At 37.2% G+C, this 24061-nt stretch overlaps 1 protein-coding gene across 4 annotated transcripts in view; it reads left to right on the top strand.

Annotated features, from left to right (window-relative positions):
• nrm (neuromusculin) overlaps nucleotides 1-24061 on the top strand; it is a 67319-nt gene that overhangs the window by 31821 nt on the left and 11437 nt on the right. For all 4 annotated transcript variants that reach the window (XR_892959.1, XM_011316612.1, XM_011316610.1 and 1 more), the window contains exons 2-15: nucleotides 4823-5012; nucleotides 5096-5250; nucleotides 11919-12092; nucleotides 14228-14389; nucleotides 16480-16664; nucleotides 18310-18460; nucleotides 19282-19393; nucleotides 20083-20261; nucleotides 20365-20703; nucleotides 20773-21039; nucleotides 21162-21521; nucleotides 22090-22353; nucleotides 22433-22690; nucleotides 22953-23093. Coding sequence is in view for 3 of the 4 variants with exons in the window: in XM_011316612.1 (XP_011314914.1) it covers nucleotides 4823-5012; nucleotides 5096-5250; nucleotides 11919-12092; nucleotides 14228-14389; nucleotides 16480-16664; nucleotides 18310-18460; nucleotides 19282-19393; nucleotides 20083-20261; nucleotides 20365-20703; nucleotides 20773-21039; nucleotides 21162-21521; nucleotides 22090-22353; nucleotides 22433-22690; nucleotides 22953-23093 (2937 nt within the window). In the remaining variant the exon portion in view is untranslated. The remainder of the gene's footprint in view (nucleotides 1-4822; nucleotides 5013-5095; nucleotides 5251-11918; nucleotides 12093-14227; nucleotides 14390-16479; nucleotides 16665-18309; nucleotides 18461-19281; nucleotides 19394-20082; nucleotides 20262-20364; nucleotides 20704-20772; nucleotides 21040-21161; nucleotides 21522-22089; nucleotides 22354-22432; nucleotides 22691-22952; nucleotides 23094-24061) is intronic.

Here is a 24061-nt window from a genome sequence, read left to right as displayed (position 1 = left end):
ATATGGCGTTTCATGTTGGTCACGATCACCCGGGGAAAGTTAGGAGACGAAGTAATTAAGCGATGGATCGTTCCTGGATTCCAGCTTGAATACCCTAAATTGGTCACCCTCGACGAATACAAAATGTTGAACTCTGGAATCACTCACTCTCTATCCTCTTCCTGTTTTTACCCTCTGCCATACGGAAGCTATTCGCACATTAATTTTTCCCTCCTCCAGGCTTCGAGTTCCGCATTAAGCGAGATTGCACAAAGGGAGAATAATTGTAATGAGGAAATTCCGTGATTTCTTTTAACTCGTTGAACTCGTGCGAATTGAAAATAAAATAAATCATCTCAATGATTGAATTAACCATATGAGGTGGAGAATAAATAGAAGAAATAGGCAGTGTTAAAGATAATTCATCGTGCAGAATAAAAGGCAGACGAGCTGGCGCCAGTATAGCCCAGTCCAAATCTCAGGTCAATCAAATAGCTTAAAAGGCTTAGAGTAATATCCAAGACAAGATAAGATGAGATTGAGATGGGCTGTCTAAAGACAACACATCTCAATCGTAAAACTAGTGGTTATGGGCTTGGCGGTGTCAGGAGAGTATTTGTCAGACATCGATTGCCGGACAAGTAGTTTGAGAAAAAGTTGCATCAGACTCACTTGTAAGTGAATATGGCGGGTTGAACCCATGATTCGAATGAGGCAATTATCGAAACAATAGAAAAGCCTGACTCCCCATTGTGATTCACTGTATGGGACATCTCACGAAAGACATGAGGGGAGAAGAAAATGGCAACCCATGATTTCAGGTAGAACCACAATTCATAAAATATTCCACTACCTTTGAGGAGAAAACGCTTCTAGCTATTTATGGGTTTGAATTTACAATTCGCAGGTACAGAATCTTTACCATTCCTCTTTGGGAAATTTTCACTCTGCATTCATTGTGTGCCGTGATTTGGGCACGAAAGCAAACCATTCTACAGTTGTTGGGTTGTCAGAAAATTTAGCAACAGAATAGCAGTTCTGTTTCAGGTTCTGAACAGTATTTCTCCTCTGGTCATTATTCTTCGTCAGGCTGATGCAATTATATTTGGGGAATACTTTTTACATTTGAAAAAATTTTGCATTCAAGGTATATATTGATTCTCCCAACTTTTTTCAAACTCAGCTGAGAAGCAAAATACTTTTTCCCTGGATTCCGTTAAGACGATGTGGTTCTGTGGTGTTGAGAAACTGTGATGGATAAGAGGATTTGCCTCTTCCTGCTCCGCCACTTGGGTGTTCTTTAGCTTCCTTTTTCCACTTTCTTTGGCCACCTTGAAATACCTTGTTTTACCCTCACTCTCGTACCCAAAGAATCATAAAGTTTTATCCCCTCGGGAGTAAGTACTCACTTTCAAGCACACCTAAATATAAATTTTTCCGGGGTTTTTCTCTCATTGAGGATCTCGTGAGAAAAAATTTCACTAGATAATCTCGCGGGACTCCTGTATCACTCGCACGACATGGTTACGATCGAATATGAAATATGATCTCGGCTCTGAGCGAGACAGATGCATATGTTTAGCCCACATATGTGATCATGGGAAAAGGCACTCTGGTTACGGATAACATTATCGCAGAAATTTATCTCGTCCCTCTCTTTCAATAATCTCGATGGGGGAAAGACAATAGATACAAGGGAAAGAGGGTGGAGAGGGCTCGGTCCAATTTCCACTCGTTGAGGCATGGGACAAGAGTGGTAATGCGTTTCTTCCATGTGACACATGGCTGCCTATCGCCGTAAGTGGGTTAATAACGGGAGATTCGGATTTTGGCGAATGGCCAGCGGTTGGCGCCGTACTGGACGATAACGAACGGCAAAAGTATACAGGAGAGATGGTGGAAAAAAGAGAGACTGTTCAAAGAGACCCCAGTTACACTGCCAGCCGAGGAAATTAAGTAAAAAAGCCCTCGCGGACCAGGAGATGGGCATGAAATGCTTCAAATTGCTGAGAAAATTTTTGACAAATTTACCAACGTCATATCTCGTAAAATGATCCTCTCTTCTTTTACTTTCATTCCTATCTATAAAAGGTGATACACCAAAATGAATTTGTCGAGAGTAAGATTTTGGCTAACCTCGTGCGTAGAACTCTTCACGCCTAACCCTATTTCTCATTGGCCATTCCGAATACAACTCATTTTTTCACTGGTCAATTGGCTATGCCATCATCAACACAACGGAATCAAATGGAGGGCGCGGATCACGCATTCGGTCTCCTATTAAATAATAGAAGCTCAGAGCAGTTGAAACCTAATAATATTCAATTAACATTCAATTCATGCTCAATTCTTTGCTTACACAAAAAAATATCACCGAAGAATTATGGTTTTTGAGGGATAGAGTTGATTATATTATAAAGATAAATTGATTCTCCGTATCCCCATATATACTTTTTCCATCGATTTACCATGAATCAATATTGCACAAGAAGTTGAAATAATATATGTGTGAAAAAATAGCACTCTCTTGTTTTTGCTCGTTCTCAATTCATCAGTTCAGGCTGCTGTCTCTCTTTGCTCCACTTCTTTGGTGTTCCCAGCAATGAGATTAAGTGCAACGGGCCCATTGGCAATTCTTGTCTGGCTGCGTATTGTGAGTAAGGCTCCCTAACATATTCACTCTGTAATATCGATGATAACAGTGCATTAAGGATTAGCTCGTATCGAAACTCATTACTGTGAGCAGAGATGCGATAATGAGTATATTGGATAGTGGAGGGTTTGAGTGGGGTTATAAATCAAGTTAATCACAGGTATATCGACCAAGTGCTTGGATTATGCATTGCGGAATCGCTCTCCAATAAGAAGACGAATAAGATGTACAACGATACAACGATACAACTTAATTTAAGTTAGTAGTTTAGATATTCATCCGATTTGACGCTTTAAACCAGCTTTTACTCCATTGCCGTATATGATGTTTCGAGGATGATTCATCAGATTAAAGAATATTATTATCGATAAACATGGCGTTTCTCATTCATGACAGATAAACCCTATAATCTCTCAAAGGCGTCAACGGAACGCACGCGCTGTTGAGAACGATTTTTATTATCTGTGATCATATATTTGCTATCCTTCCACCAAAAAAATTAATCTGTTAAAGCAATCCTAACAAGTGGCGGGTTACTTTATTCCTGATCATTCTTTTTTTATTTTAACTGTCTAATTTGTATGTTTTTTTCTTATCTTTGATCATTTTCATGTATTTCTTCAACGTAAAATTTTTCTCATTATGACATTTGTTGCGTGGATACTGTTGAAATAAATTAGTCTTTGGACAGTTACTTACATGATATACTCAATTTAAGTATATTCATACACTTGTTTCAAGTATAACGTATATTCTTAAAACAACTATAAAATATAGTTGATCCGAATATGATTTTTTTCCGCATTTTACGTGTTGTTTGCTATGATTATACTAATATATTTAGTAGAAAATGAGGGTCACAATGGTCCTTTTGGAGAATACAATTGAATTAGATATTTTACCAGAAGAATGCCTCACGATATTGAAAAAAAATGTTCATGGAGTATGGCAAAAATATTCCTTTAAGAGACTTCTCATGGATCCTTTGTTTTCTTGCACTCGATATTCGCCCTTCTCGCCCAGATTTCGAACAATGCACATCAAATGGATAGGTAGGAGTTTGACTGAATAAAAATTCGAAATATTTCGTTTGAAACTCTTTAAATCGACGCAGATGAGATAAAATACCGAAGAGAAGAGGTCGACTGGAATAATATATTTCGCTGTGTATACACAGGGGCATTGAATAAATTGCTGTATTTTGATTGTGTGCAGACTACGTTCGCCATACGAATTTTCAACTCACTCTTTTTGCATGGGAGTGCAATGTAAATATCTATTGGAAATTAATGGGGTAGCGCGAGGTGTCAGCAACAGAGAGTAATATTGTTACAGGAGAGAAGGAATTAATGCAAAGCGTTGGCAGCAGGTTGAACGCTAGAATGACATGGCATCAAATTTCCCGGTGGGTGAATGCTGCTCTGCGACATCATTTCATGTGTTTCACTCGATAGTATGTCATCATTTAAATGACTTGTTACCGGGGGACTCATTGAAAGCAGAAATTTCCCAATTAGAATTGTGGTCGCTTGTAATTTATCATGTTATTTTCCTTACTAAATCTTGACTCTAATTTCATCAGCGTGAACTCTTCTATGATAAAACGTACATTATCACTAGGCGAATTTAAACATCAAAATCTGAAATTAATTCTCATTACAATTTAGTATTTAAACTGTTACAAAAACGTCATCTCAAATTTTAAAGAACAACTTATGGCCATTTGACTATAACTATTGTCAATTAATTGTTAAAATGTGTGGACTTTTTAAATGTCCTTGAAATTTAAATACTTCAATTAAAATATGAAATATCAAGTGACGGTAGTAGTCACACGGGTGTTGTGTAGGAAATAAGTACTGTGCTCATTGACTCAGCGTGATCGACTGACTGGCATATTAGACTTCCTACATTATCAGCCGGCTATAGGATCAAGGTTTTAGCATGATTTGCCTCCGGTCCTCGGCCTGAAAGGGTCCATAGCTTAAAACGCTCAGGATCTACGGATGTCTCTAGACAGCACATCCCAATTTCCGGACGAAAATTGTTGCATGCCTTTAGTTTCGTAGGATTTTTCTGATGGAATACAATTCCGAATCCATTTATATATTATCTCTTGACATAATTTTATTAACATTTTTAACTCATGGCGTTATCTTTATTTATGTTTCGTCATTATCCTTATTTTAGGTAGCGTTGAGCCATGGAAGAAGAGTGAAAAAACGGGTGAACGAGGTACTGAGGTTCTACTGCCGTGTGTCCTTAAGAGCCCGAATTGCGGCGGTCTCCACAGCATTAAGTGGTATCGAGGTACTCAGAGAATCTTTATATTCAGTGAAGGTGGGGTCATCTCCCGTGGCAACAATGACATTGCTGGCAGGTTTGTTCATCCATAAGCCCCTAAAATTTAACAATAAATCCGATTGAAGACCCCTTTGTAATGATACGTTTTTTTGGTCACAGGGCATCAATGGAGTACGACGCAAATATAACGCAAACTTTCCTCAAAATCGAGAATGTCAAGGTGGAGGATGAAGGTTTGTACAAATGCGAGGCGACTTATCTAGCGATCAATCGTGAGTGCAACAATGTACAGCATATTACCTTCAATGTTACTGGTGAGTAGTACTCAAAATCCATAATAGAACCGTTGAGATAAAAGCGACTGAATCAAAACTTGAATTAAAACACAATATTCATGGTATCATAAAATAAAAATATCTATTAAGTAAATGAAACATGGCTCAAAGGTGTCAATCAAAGTTGATGGAATCCGAGAAAAAAACAAAACGATTAAATGACCGCCGTAATTCTCAAGTTCTCATCTTAATTGAACGAGATGATTAATAGATTAAGCAACTGTGTTTTATTACAAACATCCCCTCACTCATGGTATCAATCCGAGCCAAATTATACACCTAGATTGGTACAGTTGATTGTATCGAGTACTGTATAAAGTGCCAAGGTAGCGCGACCACCAGCAAAAATAAGAGGAAAAACCCATTAAATTGCACACAGAGGAAAGAGGAAGCCAGACACAGTTCCAATTCAAGTTGAGGGCCTTAATTTTCGGGAAGCGGTAAATGTACAAAATTGAACGTGGCAGTATTAGATTGCTTGGGCGCGCACTCATGTTCAAATCGTCTATACAAAGCTGGGAATGAGGTGAAAGAAAATGATGGCTTTTGGAAAATAAAATTCAGTGCAAATGTTGACGATGCGAAATAAAAGCTATGGCTTTTGGAATTGAATTTTATTCCTCTGTGAGAAAATCAGAATTGGTAAAATTGCGTCTTAGGTTTTAGGGGTGTGTGTGTGTTGTATGTATGTCACTCTCCAAGACATTAGTTACCATGGATCTGTAGCAGCCACTCACGAGAAGCAACTTCCAAGTATCGCGATATCTTCCTCCTGCTATTTTCCTCTCATGTCCCGTTCTATTGAATATCTCCCGTATATGCGACCTGACAGTTGTATGTAGGACCCTGTATGTACTAAATGTACACTCAAGTGAACATGAGCCTGTCACCAAACGATACACACTGATATCTTGTTGAAATATTAGAGATAAAGGAAGAAGGAAAAATGCTAGGCAATGTTGAGAATTTTCCACTACTGTTAATGTGGCATTGCATTATAAAATTGAGTTCAATTATTTAGCTACAAAATAACTAGCCACGGAATAAATCCAATAATATCATAATGCAATGGCTCCGCTCTGTGGTTCTGTGAAAAATGTGAATTCCACGTTAACTCGTTGGGTTTCCATCCTCATGGTTTTTTATGGGCTTGCAAATACGTCCATTCATTCATCACGTAAATATAACACTCCGTATTTTTTTATTTTGATTTGTAATGGCTCGTTTCGTCCCAATCGATTTGTAAACTTTTTTTTAATTCTGCGGTTGGCGTTAAAAATAACGAAAAACGTAGTCTTTTAGGCAATCCAAATTGGCATGGCCATTAAAAGTGGATTCTTTAAAATAATCCCGTTTTTTTGCCTTTACACAATCCTTTCAATAACTCGGATCATCACCGGACGCTATAAATGAGGTCTCAAAAAAGTGTAAAAATCGATTAGAACCAAACGGGCCATTAAAAATCAAAATAAAAAAATACAGGTGTTATATTTACGTGATGAATGTATGGATGTATTTGCAAACAAATAAAAAAACACGAGGGTTAGAACCTCAGGAGTGGGAGTGGAATTTTTGAAAATTTTATTGAGAACAACGCAAAAATTCATTCATGTCCCCTCCTCTGCTCTCTTCCGCGACTCGAAGAAGCGAGCCCGTCCGTGGCAGTAGAAGGGATCCATATCTTTACGCAGAGATTGACAGCGAAATCCGCGACATGAAATTATGGATAGTAAGTGCCAGAAGAAAGCTGACAATAACCATTGGCAATTTCATCCTTCTAAATAATTACATCATCAACATCTGCAAAACATCTCTTTCATTTTTTTAACAACATTACCAACTATAAAGACTCCGTTCTCTCGAAGCGGAATAATTCGATGTGAATGAATCCGAGTCCTGGTTGGAACGGTGTATCATCAAAAAAGCAAAAATAATAAAATAACCCAAGCAATTGCAAACTAATATCTCGTTCCGGACGGTCATTGCACTTCTTCTCCCTCACTGTGGAAGGCTATATAGTACTATATAAATATGAAGTACTGCGTAAAAAATTCACAGTGTGAAATGACTGCACCAATTAGCACAATCACAAACACCCTTGGATTATTAATTATTCTGTATTTACTACATACATGCAAAAGACCAATTACCATCATTTTTTATTATACTCACTAATTTGAGATATTGAACCACAATACCCAGTTTTTTCTCATCTCCATCGGCTCATTGATGAGCAAAAATTATGCTCTACCTCCTGGCTTCATTAAGCATGACTATTTTTTTGCGAATTCACGTAGCAGAAATCTATGTGTTTATCTCCATGGGATTTCTGAACGTTAAGCTCCATCGAGAATTACGAGTCTGTCACTTTTTCTCACTCACGATCAATTCTACCCGACTAAGTCTGACTGCAGTGCCGAGATTTTTCCCCCCAACTCTGGTAAAAAAGCAAAGAGTGTATCCACAGAGTCCGATACATCGTCGTTGAGTTGAAAAAAGGAACACGAAACGATGAAAAAGGGCGTAAAAAAACCTAAAAAAGACCGGCGCAGCACAACGTACCAGGGGACGTGAAATAAGTCAGACGTTATCACACAGAAATGGGGAGACGAGAAAAAAATAAAAGTAGAAGGGAAGAGTATGAAAAATCCATAAAACACGTGTTAGTAATTTAAATAATTGTTTTTAACCGCATTTGAAAATCGTGGATAGGCGGCAGCAGTCCTAGGGCAAGGGTTAAACGAAATATACATATAGCATGGTATGCTTAATCCCCGGAAGAGAGCAGGAGCAAGTCAGAGCAAGCAGGGGGGTTGTGGAGGGTATACGCTTGGAAATGGGTGAACCTTTGGGCCAGGGGGAGGTGGCAGGAGTATAAAGGTCATCTATAGCTGTTCGATAACAAAGTTTGCGTTGTCACGAATAACACACGAATTTTATCGCAGATTGCATTGGCGATTGTGCAAGTTATAGCCAAAAGAGATGCCGATCGGGAGATATGGGTAGGGTTGAATGGTATCTCTCTAACGCGTTCTTTCAAACGAATCTCTCGTTCTCCTATTTTTTTTTTCATTTTCATTTTTCACGACAGTGCAATTTATATGAAACCAATGAACTATAACCATAACACTCGTCATTTATGTACCAATGGTTGGCCGTTGCGGTTCGTCCCACTCGACGTTTTTAAATCGAGCTTTTTAACCATTTTTTTTTCATCCATCCGCATATCATTCAAATGATTTTACAAGCTATGGGATTGCCATTGTACTCGTACTCAAATTCACAAACATTGGAACATGGAAATATTTTTATGTATTCTTTTTGTCATAGCAATAGGGATAAAAGCAATAGGATATGTTGGATTATATAATTTTTTTTGGATATATTCTCGGTGGAAAGAAAGATAAGGGTCGGGCGAGAGAGGAATTTAATTTCACGCTCCCGCGGAAAACCAAACGATTTAGCTCCCAGCGTTTGAAAACCCTAAACTCTTTGGGTGACCATCTAATCCGCGCGTACCTCGACACAGCATCCTTCTATGAATTGAGAAAAGGAAGAGGACGGCCGAGGGGATTGGAAGGTCGACCGCAAGTTGTGGTTCTCGAGTCCCCTCGGTTAACTCTCGTTCGTTTTACATTCACCCTCATGGTGTGACACTTGCAGTTCGTAATTTGACTGCATTCCCTTTTCTCCGTATTCTCCCCCCTCAGCGTCAATTTGGGATAACTATCTGCATTCCACTTGTCCATCACTTTTTAAATAGTCTACTACGAAAAACAAATACTGTACTAATAGAGATGGAATGGTGGATTTGCATTTTGACTTGGCGGTAAAGGGTACGGTAAGGGTTTCTTTACCCAGTTATGTAACTTATTTGATAAAGTATTAACGGTAGAGTATTTTTTTAAGGCTACTTAAAGCTACCATTGAACAATATATGGACGGAACGATAAAGTAGCTCCACCATCTGGAAAGCTCTTCATGGGGCATTCAAAAGTTTGGAATTTTTTCTTCCTCTTCTTTTCACTCCATCTTAGTCATTTTTTATTCTCCTTATGGCAGAGTTCCTCACTCAAAATGAATGTTCTTTCCGGCTTCAAAGTTTCCGTACCGTGGGAAAAGTGCCGTTAAAGCGACAAGTTTGGCTAGACTTGGCCGAAAAATACCACGCAGCATGAATACGTCACTGTAAGATGTATCGTCTTTGAAAACTCCTATCTTCATTAAACATTTTTCTTCATTTCCTCCCTTCATCGATAATTCGTCCGGCATTTCTATCATCGGTTAATTTCCTCTCCTCTCCCACTATATTCAATTGTGATTTATGTGCCTATATTATTATATCGTCCACCTGTATACCACGAATAATATACCTATGGGTGAAAGCGGCGCCGAGGTTTCCGAGCAGGTGCCGTAATTTGATCGGCTAATGGATCGTATAGACGCGACCAATAAATCATACGAGTAAAAGTAGCGAGACCAGACGACGATATTGGTGCGAGAGTGAAGCGATCCCTCGGGTGCTTGACGGCGTACCAATTTTCACGCAATCCGCTACAAACCATATTTACCCAACTACCAGTTTCCTCTACCTTTCAAAAATATACATTTATCATCCCGTTAAAAAATACAAACTTCATATACCCATTGTGATTTCTAGAATAATTGAATACAAAAATAATTGAGCAATACGATCTATCTCATCCAAAAAATCTATAGCCATTTTTTTCCCTTATAGAGCATTCCATTGAAGGTCGATTGTTTGATTCCATTCCTCTGCGTAATTTTAGATTAACAGTACCGATTACATTATCCCATTAGAATCAAATATACGGAAATATATATTAATTAAGAATGTCGGAGCACACAATTTACCCACACTCTTATTTGCGTACACGAGAACAATTTTTTCATAATGTTTACCATAATGCTTTGTTGAATATTTCACCCCGCGTAATCATTCCGAATTCCGTCACCCATTTCATATAGGCACTTGGGCTAAAACGGATATTCATTGAACATTTTACCATCTTTCATTTTAAACATTTTTCTTTGTATAAAAAAACAGACAGTTAATTACAATATTTAGCAAATGAATTGATTGACCGTCAATTCAACTGTAAGCGAAATTGTTTAAAGATAGAAAAACGTAAGTGCCTAATGCAAAAAAAAGTACTAATAATCATAATATAAATGTATCAAAACATTGTTGAACGACAAACAAATAATTTTTTTAAAACCATCATGATTTTACATTCAATCTGTTAATAATTAAATGATTTTCAGCAAGGTAATTTTGTCATTCGAGGAAAATATTCGGAAGTTTTAATTATCATTACGCCAATTTGAATAAAGACATTTACGTTTTACCCATCCTGTCCTATATATTCGTTGAAATCAAACGTGGAATAGGGTATATTTCAATTTCGTAATTGACAAATATAGTATAATTATCTAAAAATTCATAAAATACTTTAATTCTCACTCGACTATCTTCCGTGAAACTGATAAAAATCATGAAACAACTAGGAAAAGCGGGAAATTTACATAATTTTTTCCCTGAATATCCTAAGAAAAAACATTGATACCTTTAATTGAACTTATTAATATCATAAATATTTTAAAGAAAAAAATGAAAATGCAGATTACATGCAGATATTTTATGAGTTTTACTGGTGAAGATTATATTTTACATGATATTTACGTGGTTCCAATTATTTTCTTTCGCTGTTCGTTCATGTTTCATTGGCAATCTGATAAAACCGTTAAAAAATCATCAACATTGATCCGGCTCCCCCTGATAAACGTTAAATTATTATGCCTCTAGTGATTGGGAGCTTGTCGATAACCAAAATAATTACAAAGAACGATGAATAGCATTACCAAATTGTCAACAGATCAATGTATGCGAGATAATTTAATCAGCTTTTATACACGAAAATAAATATACTTGAAATGAATACATTAATATATACTCATTTTAATAATATGCGGATGAAACTCATTAAGCGGATGATAAAAATAATACTATAATGTATTACGACGGGTGGATGAACACTGCACACCCGACTTGGAGGGGTAGCTCCAGGAGGCGAAAGCAACTCGGGTTTATTGGAAAGTTTATTCATAGTCAGAACTTTATTCCGTAATTCGGAAAGAATCCGCCTTCACCTCCCTTTTCCCCGTACCCTTTTATTTTCCCTCCCTCCATTTTCCACGTCCATGGTATTCTTTCTATGTTTCTTGGGAGCTGCGACGGGAATTCGTTCACTCGACTTTATTCAAGCAGCAATTTAGCAATCATTTCCATCTTACCATCCAGTGAAAATATAGTTTTGTCATAACTTGTTGGTGAAAAGAGTTGTGAGAGAATATGAACAATAAGTGGAGAAATATATTGTAGATGAATTCTGACGTTTTTTTTTACCTACGTGCGATTTAATTAAAACTATAATAGCGATCCTTTTTATCTTTAAATCCACCTGTAACGAAAAGTGACAACGTTTTGCGATGCATAGCTAATAGTTTATCGAAAAGGTTTTTTCAAATAATTATAATATATGATATAGATGTGACGCATTTTTGTCTCAGTAGAATTTGAAATGTTTTTAAAACTTTGCATTTAAAATTAAATGAATATGTTTCAGTGAGGCCAAAATTTGTAAGAGTCATTGAGAAGGCCAAGAAGGAAGAGAATTTAACGTCTGGTGTAATTCTTGGACCGATTAACGAGGGAACGATGATAACACTGATTTGTGAGAGCGACGAGGGAAAGCCAGTACCTCTAGTCGAGTGGTACAAAGATGATCAACGAGTAACGGGTAAGTCATTTTAAGGCCCAAGTTTCGAGTAAACTTTCACGTACGTATCGCTGGAGAAGTTGTTAGTGCTGTCCTCTATATAAGGATTTCCAAAGTTTTTATCCTCGTTTTCGCTCAATAATGAAAACAATTGACGATCACTGTTGTGGAAAAAGTTGGAAAGGCTTTCCTACAGTCTAAAGTGCTTAGCGAGGATCACGAATAAATGCGATAAGATTATCAAGTGGTAGGACCTAACAAATGCTGTATTGAAAGAATGATAGGGAGTTGATTATGGAGAGTAGTCAGAATGACTATTAGTGAAAGAAAGGGGTGAGGAGAGGAAAAAAGGAAGAGACAAAGGATAAAAACGAAAAGAATGGGAGAAACATTCCCAGCAGTGCAGCACTTTATGTCCAACGGACCAATTCCAGGGACGTAGCAGATGTAAAAGATTTATGCTCAGTTCACTCCTCATCCCCTCTGGCTACGCTGCGTCGCAGTCGTAAAAGCCCTCCGAAATCCCCAAAACGACTGGCTGGGTGTTATTCGAGAAAACGTTGCCTGGAGACGAGCATTGTAATCTATGATACTGCATCACATTCAATTAAACTATGCCATGTGTTTAGTTGCTCACTTCTCTCTCTGTGTCTGTGTTGATTTTTTAATATTAATGTCGAGCGCTTCCGCTGCCCATTAATTTATATAGTTACGTCACTTACCCTTTATCCTCGATGGTCTGTTTGTTAAACATTGTGGTGAATCGCTACATTATTCATCATGAGATGGCCAATGAATTTCAGTACTGACAAAAAAATTTTCTGGACTGTCGAAGAAATTGTATAGCGCTGTCCCATATATTTTCAAGGATACATAAGAAATTTCAATTTTTGTCACTCAATCCGTGAAGCTTCACAACCGCTGCACGGTCTTATAAAACCCTCCATACGGACTGAATGACAAAAAAAATGGTTCGTTGACCGATATAGTTATTAGCAGTCCTAGCAGTGAAAAACATATCATCCCTCCCCACATGCAAGATTGACATCCGAACCGCAGGCAAGAAATGTCCAGGCGTCCAGAAAATGGTGTTTTTCAAACGCCAGGCTGAAAATAGTGTCTGTTTGACCTGTGGCAGTGGATTTTTTTTACTCGTGTGGAAGCCAATTTCACGGGAGTAAAAAGAACCCATCCAAACAGCCCGGATTAGTATATTTCTCACCTAAGGAGGAAAAACAGATAAGTCCTCCCCACGTGCAAAATTGCTACCCGAGCCGAAGGCGAAAGTGTTAAGCACGTGGAGAAGACTTGTCTGTTTTTCTTCTCAAGGGTTGAATACGTACACGGTTGTATTTTTTTGTAGTGATTTTCAAGTTCTCGAATTTGGGAGGTATGTAGTACGGATTTCCAGACGAGAAATCGTGAGAAGCAGTATGGAAAAATACTTTTATGACGACTGTGAGTTTACATACCGAAGCGAAGCTGCCCCATAATTAGGAAGCAACATATTGTTCAGTGAATAATCAAAATTCTGGATAATCACATAAAAATTTTGATTTGCTTAGTAATGCTTCACGTAATAATACGTCGCCCAAAATTGCGGAATTCCCCTGTAATTTTCGTTGAACTTCTCTCTGCAGGAAAAGCAAAGAAGATGGTTCCTTGACTTTCTCTACGTTTGCCAAATTTTCAAAACGAATTACACCCATTCAATCTATAATTGTATAATTGAAATATGAGCTTTTCATGCAATTCAAAGAACCTATACTTGTAAAATCACAGAATAATATTGGGTATAATATTCAATGAGATATTCTTCATTGACCGCTAATTTGCAGAATTAATTAATAAAATTTGATCACCTGTAAAATGTAATATTTGATGGCTGAAATGTTCAAGAGCCTTTAGATACCCGGCCTCACGAAAAAAAAAAATATATGCTATAATATATATGTGCTATTGATATATGCGAAATATAGATTCACCTGTATTCACTATATATTTCCTATATTTTATTGTTTGGCGGAATATATATGCATATAACTAATATATCTTGCATAGATACGGTTTTCTGTGCAGGATGGATCATCTTCCTCGTGGCATTTCCATAAATAGTTAAATACAAAAACCAATCTCAAACGGTATTTCGATTTTAGCTACTGGCTCAACGGATATCCACGAGGATGGAATTGGTGCAGGAAGTAGTGTGCTGCAACTGCAGGTTAGCCGTAGCGAATTAGGCGCGACTTTTGTCTGTCGAGTCAGCAGTCGAGCTTTGGCTGAGCCCCTCACCGTCAACATCGGACTTGACGTGCACGGTAAGTAATTCAGTTGGAAAATTAACCAAAAAACGGCACATCTCAAAGAGACCCATCCATATTGGATATTTTAATGTGGATAATACATATGCAGCAAAAAAAAATTGATAAAAGGACGAAGAATACATTTTCTACTTGAAATTTTAAAAAACTTTGAATTTACATTGAGATAAATTACATTTGGTACTGTTACAAAATGTCCTTCGTCTTGATATTTAATTGCATTGCAATATTCGGATCCACATACCTACGAAAATTAATAAAAAATAGAGATCTTTCAGACAATTGATATTTCACATGCCAAAATTATCAGACATTCCATTGAATTTTACATGTAATTTTCACAGAAAAATTGGGAATTCAAGCTATTTGTGAAATGTCGCATGTCGCGTAAAAATCCGCTGAGGTAAAAATCCAGGGGTCATGCTAAATTCTGAAATGAAATGGGAACGTTCATGCCAAAATTCTAAACATTCCGGTGCAATTATAACTGATAATGCAAATTAGGAAATTCAATGAATTGGATCATCTTAGTTTTTTTTCCTGAAATATCTCGCGATTCAGTGACGAACCTGGAGGGAGAAACTAGAGAGTTGGTTACAAGATGCCAAGATTTCACTGAGGGATGAAAGCAAACGACTAGCTGTAAAACAGATTTCCTCATATACTGTAGTAAGCCAGGGTAACCTTTTATTTTTACAACCGCATATATACTCCTTAATCTGCACGATACTTGTACATCCATGAATGGCGGGTGTATAACGCGAAACGTTATGCATGCAAAATATTCGAAAAGGGAAAACGCACACGATGTAGATGTGGCATAGCCATTTGGTATGAATGTGACATCCATTTATCATAAAGTATACATCCAGATTATTAAAATAGTACGGGAGGAAATCCTTGCACAACCAGTCGTATCCTCAAATATCATCCGGAGAATATGCATCACGGTAATTCCACGGAACATAGTGTTCTGTGGTAATAAAACCTACTTATACTTAAACAACTAGCGTCTGAATTTCTACTATTTTATACTATCCATATTAAAATACGTGTAAATGACCGACGATGGTGGGACAGCGGTATTTTCACGTAAAATCCCATCGAATCCTCTCTCAGGTTATAACAGTTGGTGGCGTCCCGACTAACACTTCGAATAAGAATATGACAGAAGGCAGAGACATACATATAGAAGTAGACAAGACAGATAGTGTAGAGTATAACGCGTAATCTCGGGGTTGAAAAGCTTTCGCTCTCGTTAAACGATAATATGGGAGATATGAAGAGCTTCGTTCGTGGTCGGAATACATGAAAGAAATCCACCAGGTATAGTTTGGAAAAAAGAAGTTAGGGGAACAGTGCCAATGGAAAGAAGAAAAAATTCGCAGATGGTGCGCACGTTGATATCTCACCGAAAAATCTCAACGGCTGTTATAGTACGGAGACTCATTAATTCCTCGTTTTTTTTTTCAATATTCGAAATGGTATATTCAATTGCCTTTATAGCTTCTCATCATTCCTCTTCATCCATAGCTTACTAAAACTTTCCATTTTTCTTTGCTTGACTTGTCTTGACGAAGCGCTTTATTTGTTGAATTTAATGTTCGTCATTTTTCAGTATGCCCCCAGTGAAAAGTAGCAAAGCTCTATTATTTGAGAGCAAGTCTCAGGCAACCATATCGGAATAGGTTAGGTCCTTTAGCCAGTCGCGTTATCATCCAACCATACGTTGGAATATATATGTATTACAGTGAAACTAGTGGTTGCGCTCGTTCATCTCTATCAGGGCATTTGCTCGTTCCGGGCCGTCGTCCAACTTGAGCTCAGAGAGACGGGAAACTGGTGCAAATACGTGTGTCCTGAACTCCTCTCGCAAGCAGAGTGGTATGCACCGCCTTGAAGCATATTTCAAGTACTTCTGGTCAATATAATTCATCGGCACTCGAAAATAAAAATGACTCCATAATTGGGCTCGATCGCAGCCGAAATTACAGCGAATACGGGAAAGAGGCCTCCTACCGAGGAGTAGATGACAGTTGTTTATATTGATTATTTCATTATCTTTGTTTTATGTATTTTATTTGCAGTTAAACCACTGAAAATGGACGTTACGGGTGTGGTTGGTCATGTGGTTAGTGGTACAAAGATCTTACTAGAGTGCAAAGTGAGTGCAGCTAGACCAGCGGCCAACGTTACCTGGCAAAATGGCACTGAAATTCTCTCAGATAACAACGAACGAGCTGATGTATTTGAAACCAAAACTATTGACAATGTGAGTAACGAAAGCTCATACAGCTCATTTCTATATTCTCTATTAATTCCACTGGAATTCAATTATTACCACCATTTGCGATGCCATAGACAGCTGAGCTGCTGAATTTTGAATAATTGAATATCAGAGCATTGCAAATATAATCCCTAAAATTGGATGTATCCTCATTCTAACTATTTGCAGAATTCATACATACTACACCCTTTACAGTCAATTATTTCATCAATCATTAAACCTTCCAATTAACTGCGTTTACTTAGAACATAATTAACCGATAATCAACGCTGGGAAAGCAGTTTCACTCAACAGTATGTCCAGTCAACCTAATATTCTCTTCTCTATCACTCCTGACATAGTTGAACCGTATAATACTGAGAATTTGCCTATTACCAACTCGTTAGAGAACCACAACGTACACCTGAAACCACACTTGCTCTATTTACATTAGTGGAAGAAAAACACAGCAGTGTATTCTCCCTTTCCAGATACCCCTACTAACAATATCAGTAATATGTGAACAATGGACATCTCAGTTTACCGATAGTTCATATATTTTCTGTATTCATGGGCTAAAACTATAGTTCACAATGGGCTATGCATGTCATTATTCATTCCATCATCTATACACTTTTTTTTGCTACGAGATCGTTCGTGCATACTCAATATGATGCCCATTTATTCCAAATGTTTCAAATTTAGCCGAGACCTCGTGGTGGTGTCTTAGGGGTCTTACTCTTACGCTCATTCAATATATTCCCCGATTGATTTCCTTTTTCCGTTTCATATTAGGATTCAATGCAAATAATCAGTTACAATCTCCCAATGCATTCGAAATTAATACAATATTCTTGGATAATTACGAAAAATATTGCATAAAAAAATTACATATAAAATTTTTAAAATTATATTTTACATTTTTAATGGTTTGTAGAAAAATTTGAGAAAAGTATGGCTAACAATTTTTAAGATTAAAGGATATTTAGTGGACTGTCTTCGCAGGTATTCGAAGGTACAACTGCTATTAAAATGTTAATTAGTCAAAAATTAGGTTTTTAGAAGAAAAATGGAAAGACATGACGAGAGTGGATTTGTCGAATAAATCTGTTGATATTATAGTTGAAAAAAAAAGGTGTTTGATTGACATATGCTTCATATCTGTGAAGTGTTGTGGCAAGGAGAAAAGGTGTCGATGACAATGCAAATTTAACCATTGGAATAAAAATGACTAAGCTTTCATCTGGACAATACGAGAATGCAATTGGGTAAAAGCCAAAGTTCAAGTCTCTTTGGCCACACGGACTGGTTCTCATCTGTCCGCCAACCCCCGAGCTTTTACCGAACAAACTGTTTGTGGTTACCTGACGGAGTGGTTCGCTGACAATTACAGTCTGAATCGATACCCCCGGGCCAATCTGACAGTATTTCGGGAAGCGAATGGTATGGGGTTTGTCCAGAGGGAAACTTCAACTTGGACGTGTACACATCGGAACAACCGGAAAACTTCTGAATTACCTGTCCGACTAATTGATTGTATTATGGCACGATGACACAGTGTTGAAAAAATTTGCTTCCGAGTGAAAACATAATAGAGAAGAAAGAAATAATGGTCAAGGGAATAATCTTATATTTATTAATTTACTTACAGAGCGATAGTACATTCGAAACGAGCAGTTACATAGGTTTTACAACTTCCGAATACGACAATGGTCAGACTTTCAGCTGTCACGCGGAAAATTCTGTGACAAGGACAGAAGGTGTTAACCCAATGAAAGAAGCCATTACAATGGAGATACTATGTGAGTTTAATCTGCTTCATTGTGTAATTCCGTTATCTTTATTGAAAGTATGATGAAAATTATGGGATCAAGATATAGAGATGCCTTTCTAAACATCTCATATTCCTGTTAGAGACATTTTTAATAGTGCAAATGATGATATATTTGGCGACATTGCAAAAAAAGATTTCTAAATTTTCGATACTCGCTACAAATATCTCTTAGTTATTCTAGAAACAATGTACGTTACATGAGAACTTTCTTTTAAATATTAGAACGATAATAATTTCAAATTAAGGTAATCTATTAATTAATTGATCACTTTTTTGGCGGGGACAGATAAAATTTATAAATTACCAGTGAATTACTGAAATGATGAAAAAATGAACAGAAAGTACTGAAAATTCGAGCGTTTGTAATCTCTTGTTGAATTATTATTTTAAATCATTTCACCCATTCAGTTTAATTGAATTTCGGTGGACCTGTTCTAGACATTTACCATATATCGTTACAATGCTAGTAATTTTCGCAGTCTTAAAAATAAAAATACCGATTTATGAATATCGAAAATGCGTGTGTGCAGTTGAGTGGCATTGACGTGTACCAGTCTGTCGGACATCACCGGCAACTGTGTGGTATCCGTTGCTGCTCGCTATGCATGCATTTCCCATTTAATATCCGTACGGATTGTATTGTACAGCTCGCGTTAAGATCCATGACAAAATTAACCAAATTTGCTCCTACTTTTGTAACTACTACATCACCATGCAAAATTTATGCCGCCACACTACGACTGGCATCCTGCATTCATTCAACTTGATAGATTTTCAAAATACTTACAGATCCACCTATCGTATCTATGCACCCAAAGAACATAACTGTTAACGAAACTGAAGATGTTGTTATGATCTGTGATTACGATGCAAATCCAGCAACCCTCACGTCTGTAAAGTGGTAAGTACATGTACGGTGGTTATGAACGTGTTGCATTTTTCTCTCTACATTTGGTATTAAACTCTAATATACAGGTCAAATTAAAACTTTACGTTAACTCAATTGAGTAGAACCCGTAGAACCGAATGGAGATCAAATACTACTATATGTATTTTATTGCCAGTTGCAGGCTGATGGTCTGCATTTCATAAATATTCATGAAACTTTGTAATTCTCGGTAGAAGTGCAGATATTTCCGACACGCACTCATAATCAAATTTTTTCTATGATATCAATAAATGCATACTCTTCCACATTTTTGAGGATATTGATAAATTTTATATTTTCGATTGACAATTTTCTTTAATCTCCACGCTTAATCATGAATTGCTCTTTTTTTTCACCCAGCTATTTGCTCGGTTATCGTTATTAAAAGGTCCTTCGTTTGATGGATGCCAATATTTACATACACATAAAAAACATTGAAAATCCGCTGAAATCCAACAGAGAACCATAAATAAATCTACTTACAACCCTGCAAATGGAAATTATTGAAATAATGAACTCCAATCAGATTTCATTTTGTCCAAAAATACAGCATTCTTAATTTTCCAGCGGGATAGTTGATTTTAAAACCAACTTGTGTGAAATATACATAATTCATGAAATAAAATAATTTGATGAATTTAAACTTAACGTCTAAATAATAGGTATCGGGAAGGACAAGAGTTGGAGCTGAGTTCAGATCATTACGAGGGTGGTAGTACAGACCAGCCGTCACTAACCGTGAAAAATTCAAATTCGACTGACATGGGCACGTACAAGTGTATACTCACTAACAGCGTAGGCAACTCATCCAATGACAGCTCCATAGACGTTTCGATACTGTGTAGGCATTTCATATCTCGTTTCCGAATCAATAAATGCCAATTGCTCTATTTTTCAATCAACCACCGTCTTCCTGAAGGATTGAAAGGATAATTGAATTTTAGATACACCAAGTGTTCAAGTAGTCGTCGACCCTGAAGCACCGGTGAATGAAGCTGAACGTTTGAATGTGTCACTGACATGTGACGTTACTGACGGTAATCCTATGAGTTTGAATGCCGTGCGGTGGTACTTAGATGGTGATTTGCTCAAGGAGTTGCCGGACTGTGCTCGAAACTCAACAGTTGCCGCTGCAGATGATACTTCAACATTTTGTGACATAGATCCAAGCAAATTGCTTCTCGAGGCAGTTGGAAGATCCTTTCATGGAAATTATTCCTGCGAGGGTAGAAATGACGCTGGATGGGGGCCAATATCATCGAGAACCCCAGTAACTGTTTACTGTAGGTCTAATTAAATAACATAAATTGCACATTTTTCCATCATGGTTGTAACCAACAATTAAATCCCAGATAAACCAGGACCAGCCACAATATCGTATGAACCAACGAGAGTGGTAAAAGGCAGTCCACTCAATATTACCTGCGCTGTTATCGACTCTGGTCGACCGCACATTACGGGATATAAATGGATACGTGGTCTTCATAGACTGACTGACGAGGAAAAATCCGTTTTGAGTATAGAATCTGTTAATTTGAGAACCAAAGATAATTTTACATGTATGGCGTATAACGAAGCGGGCGACGGGGATTCAGCAATAACATTTATTGATGTCTCTGGTATGTTCATTGGCAAGAATACCTTTCAGAGTTTCTCCAATCCTACTTCAATTTGTCCATAGGCTCTATCATTTGTAATGTTGATGATCCTTTAATTTTCCTTGCATATTGAATTGTTACAGCTGCTCCTGCCTTTATCCATCCACTTCCACCCTATCATGGTTATGTGTACAATGCTACAAATGTCAGTATCGGTTGTCGCGTTGAGTGCTCACCTATCTGCAACGTATCGTGGTCTAAGAACAATAAACCGATCGACTTCAGTGCCAATAATAGTTTGTATTACGTGACGAATGTGTACCATCCGGCTGACAAAGGTACCAGCGATTTTGAGAGCATACAGTCCAATCTCACATGGAATTTATCAGCGTGGCCGAATGGCCAGCTCGATCGTCACGAGGACAATGATAACTTTACTTGCGAAAGTAATGGCAATGGGATTGGACCTGGTGTTAAAAGTACAACATATTTTCAAGTTGAATGTGAGTTGTGATATTCATAAAATTATTTTCAAATGGACAAAAAAATTCCGTTACTAACAATCAGGAATGTTCACAAAGAGTATTGAAACTGCATTTTTATTATCCAACTATTCTACATCTGCGAAGCTATTTCAGCTCGCCTTGAATGGTAGCAAAAAATTAGCTCATCTCCATAACAGGGAAGCAATATAATTTGAAAAATCTCGAGCGGATAGAAAGATCGTTGGTATTTGATTCCACTTCGTTATGCCAGTACTGAAATACTGAAGAACACGCCATGCGAATACACTTTTACACCAAGAAGTTCGTTCTTCTCTATTTGAGATGAATTTTACCATCAATCTTTTTAACAAATAAAAACCAATTTAGTCGCTTCAATGTGTTCACGAAAGCGTTAGTGATACTTCATAATAATGGAGTTTAATAGGGTCATTTTTTGAAATGGATGAAAGCTTTTCTCTGTGAAAACATTTCTGATTGTATCCAGACGATTACAGCTTGAGGTAGTCATTTCATATAGTGTGACATTATAGTAATGAGTGCACTCACTTTAATCCATAATTTCCAGTTCCGCCGGAAGGTATGGCAGTGTCCACTCCAAATATTATTGTAATTGAAAACACTATCCCAGACAGCGTAACATGTAGTGCTGTCGCACATCCAGAGCCAACATTTCGATGGTATCGCGAAGGCTCACCAGATATCACTGCATCGTCCAGTGCTGTGCTGGATATCAAAGAAAGAATACCAAGACGAAGTAATGGAACGTATATATGCGAGGCTATTAATCGCCATGGTCCAGCAAGAATTTCCGTTCGTCTAGATGTTCTATGTTAGTTGTAATGCTATTATATTCGATCCCCTTTAGTAAGGAGGATATATTTATAATAATATAACGATATCATCAATAGATAAACCCGATTGTCAGATCAATAGAGAGAGGATAAACGGAGAGGATTATCTGGTATGCTCAGCCGTAGCAAATCCAAAAGAGTGCACCTTCAGCTGGTCTTTGAAGAGCGACAACGACTCTATCGATCAAATGGCTCAAATGCGGGACGGCAAGAGTTATCTCCTCTTGGATACAACCATCACTAATTATCGGACTTATATATGCACTGCAAATAATACTATTGACTTCTCCAGTCCCTGTGAGCTTGGGGTACCAGGTAAATATCTACATGAATAATTGTGAATATCTTCTTTCATCTTTTCCACTCCTATGTCTGATCTTTTTTTGTATTCAAGAAAAACATATCCAATTCATATTAACAGTATAAGCATGGTATTTTCTAGCTCGCCAAGGGCACTCGGGTATGTTAACTTTTTAATTATTTTAGTTTTAAAAAAATCTCATTCAATGGAATTCCTTCGAAGTCTCCTCCATTAAACATTTTATGAATGCATCATTCATCTTCTGATGAATTTCAGGCAGTATTCCTTGGTGGTTTCATCTAGAGGGGGATTTATTAATTATCGTCATCATCGTTGCCATGGTGATACTGATTGTTATAATTGTCTGCTCAATAATCATCTATCTAATTTGCCGGAGGAGAAGAATGCAGGCTAAATGTGAGTCCATCATAAATCACAGATTTAGGTACAAACTGCATGACATGATTACATCGACGAGATACCACAACATTATTTCACTTTTATTCGTATCCTCATTGCTGATTAAAATGATTAATTATTGATTCATTACCATCAGCTATTTTATTTATATAATTCGCCAGTGCTTACAAGTACTCACTGGCAGTCAACAGCATGAGTAATTATTTTGGAAATCATAGAGCCATAGTCGCTGAATAACACGTCTTATTATTGTTTATTAACCTCAATCAATGATGCAATATGCTGTTTGAGTAATGATTGCTGCTACATATTTTGCATAAAACAGGAATACCGCATGTTGCGAACTTTATATATCGTGTACATCTACCAAACGTCCACTTAACGAGAAAACCATTTTAGCTGCGTCACACTGTAGCTCAAATTTATTTTCGATCATTCAAAATCATGTCTACTCAATCCACACAATTTATGAATAATTTTCTTTCAATGCCATCGACTAGATAGAGCGATCATGGAATTATATGTCCATTGGGCTGACACTTCCTTTACTCACATCACTTAATTCCATAATGAGACTAGAAGACAGACGGAACTATAGTTTAAGGCAGTACTCCCGGAACATTATGAGTCAAGCTAGAGTACGACAGCTCACCTAACCTGAGTCGCGTTGTTGCCACATCGATTTCTTCCACATTTAATTAATTAATTTCAACATTGGTAGCCCATGAATCAAAATTTTTTAATGCGCAAAATGTTCTTCAACATCTGTACATATAGCTTAAAAATTTTCATGAAAAACTCATCGTTGGAATTTTTAAAACTAAAAAAAAAATCGTGAACTGTCATAAGACTCAATGTTAATCTTTGAAAAATAAGGAAATTAATAACTATTGTTCTGGCCGATCCAGGCTTTTGAAAATTTAACTGAATCATTTTTGCATTAAAGTCTATCTGCATGTCAATTT

The sequence above is a fragment of the Fopius arisanus genome, unplaced genomic scaffold, assembly GCF_000806365.1.
Source record: "Fopius arisanus strain USDA-PBARC FA_bdor unplaced genomic scaffold, ASM80636v1 scaffold00008, whole genome shotgun sequence".
Lineage (NCBI taxonomy): Eukaryota > Metazoa > Arthropoda > Insecta > Hymenoptera > Braconidae > Fopius > Fopius arisanus.
Note: the sequence above shows the minus strand (reverse complement) of the source record. Positions and strands in the feature narration are given on the sequence as shown.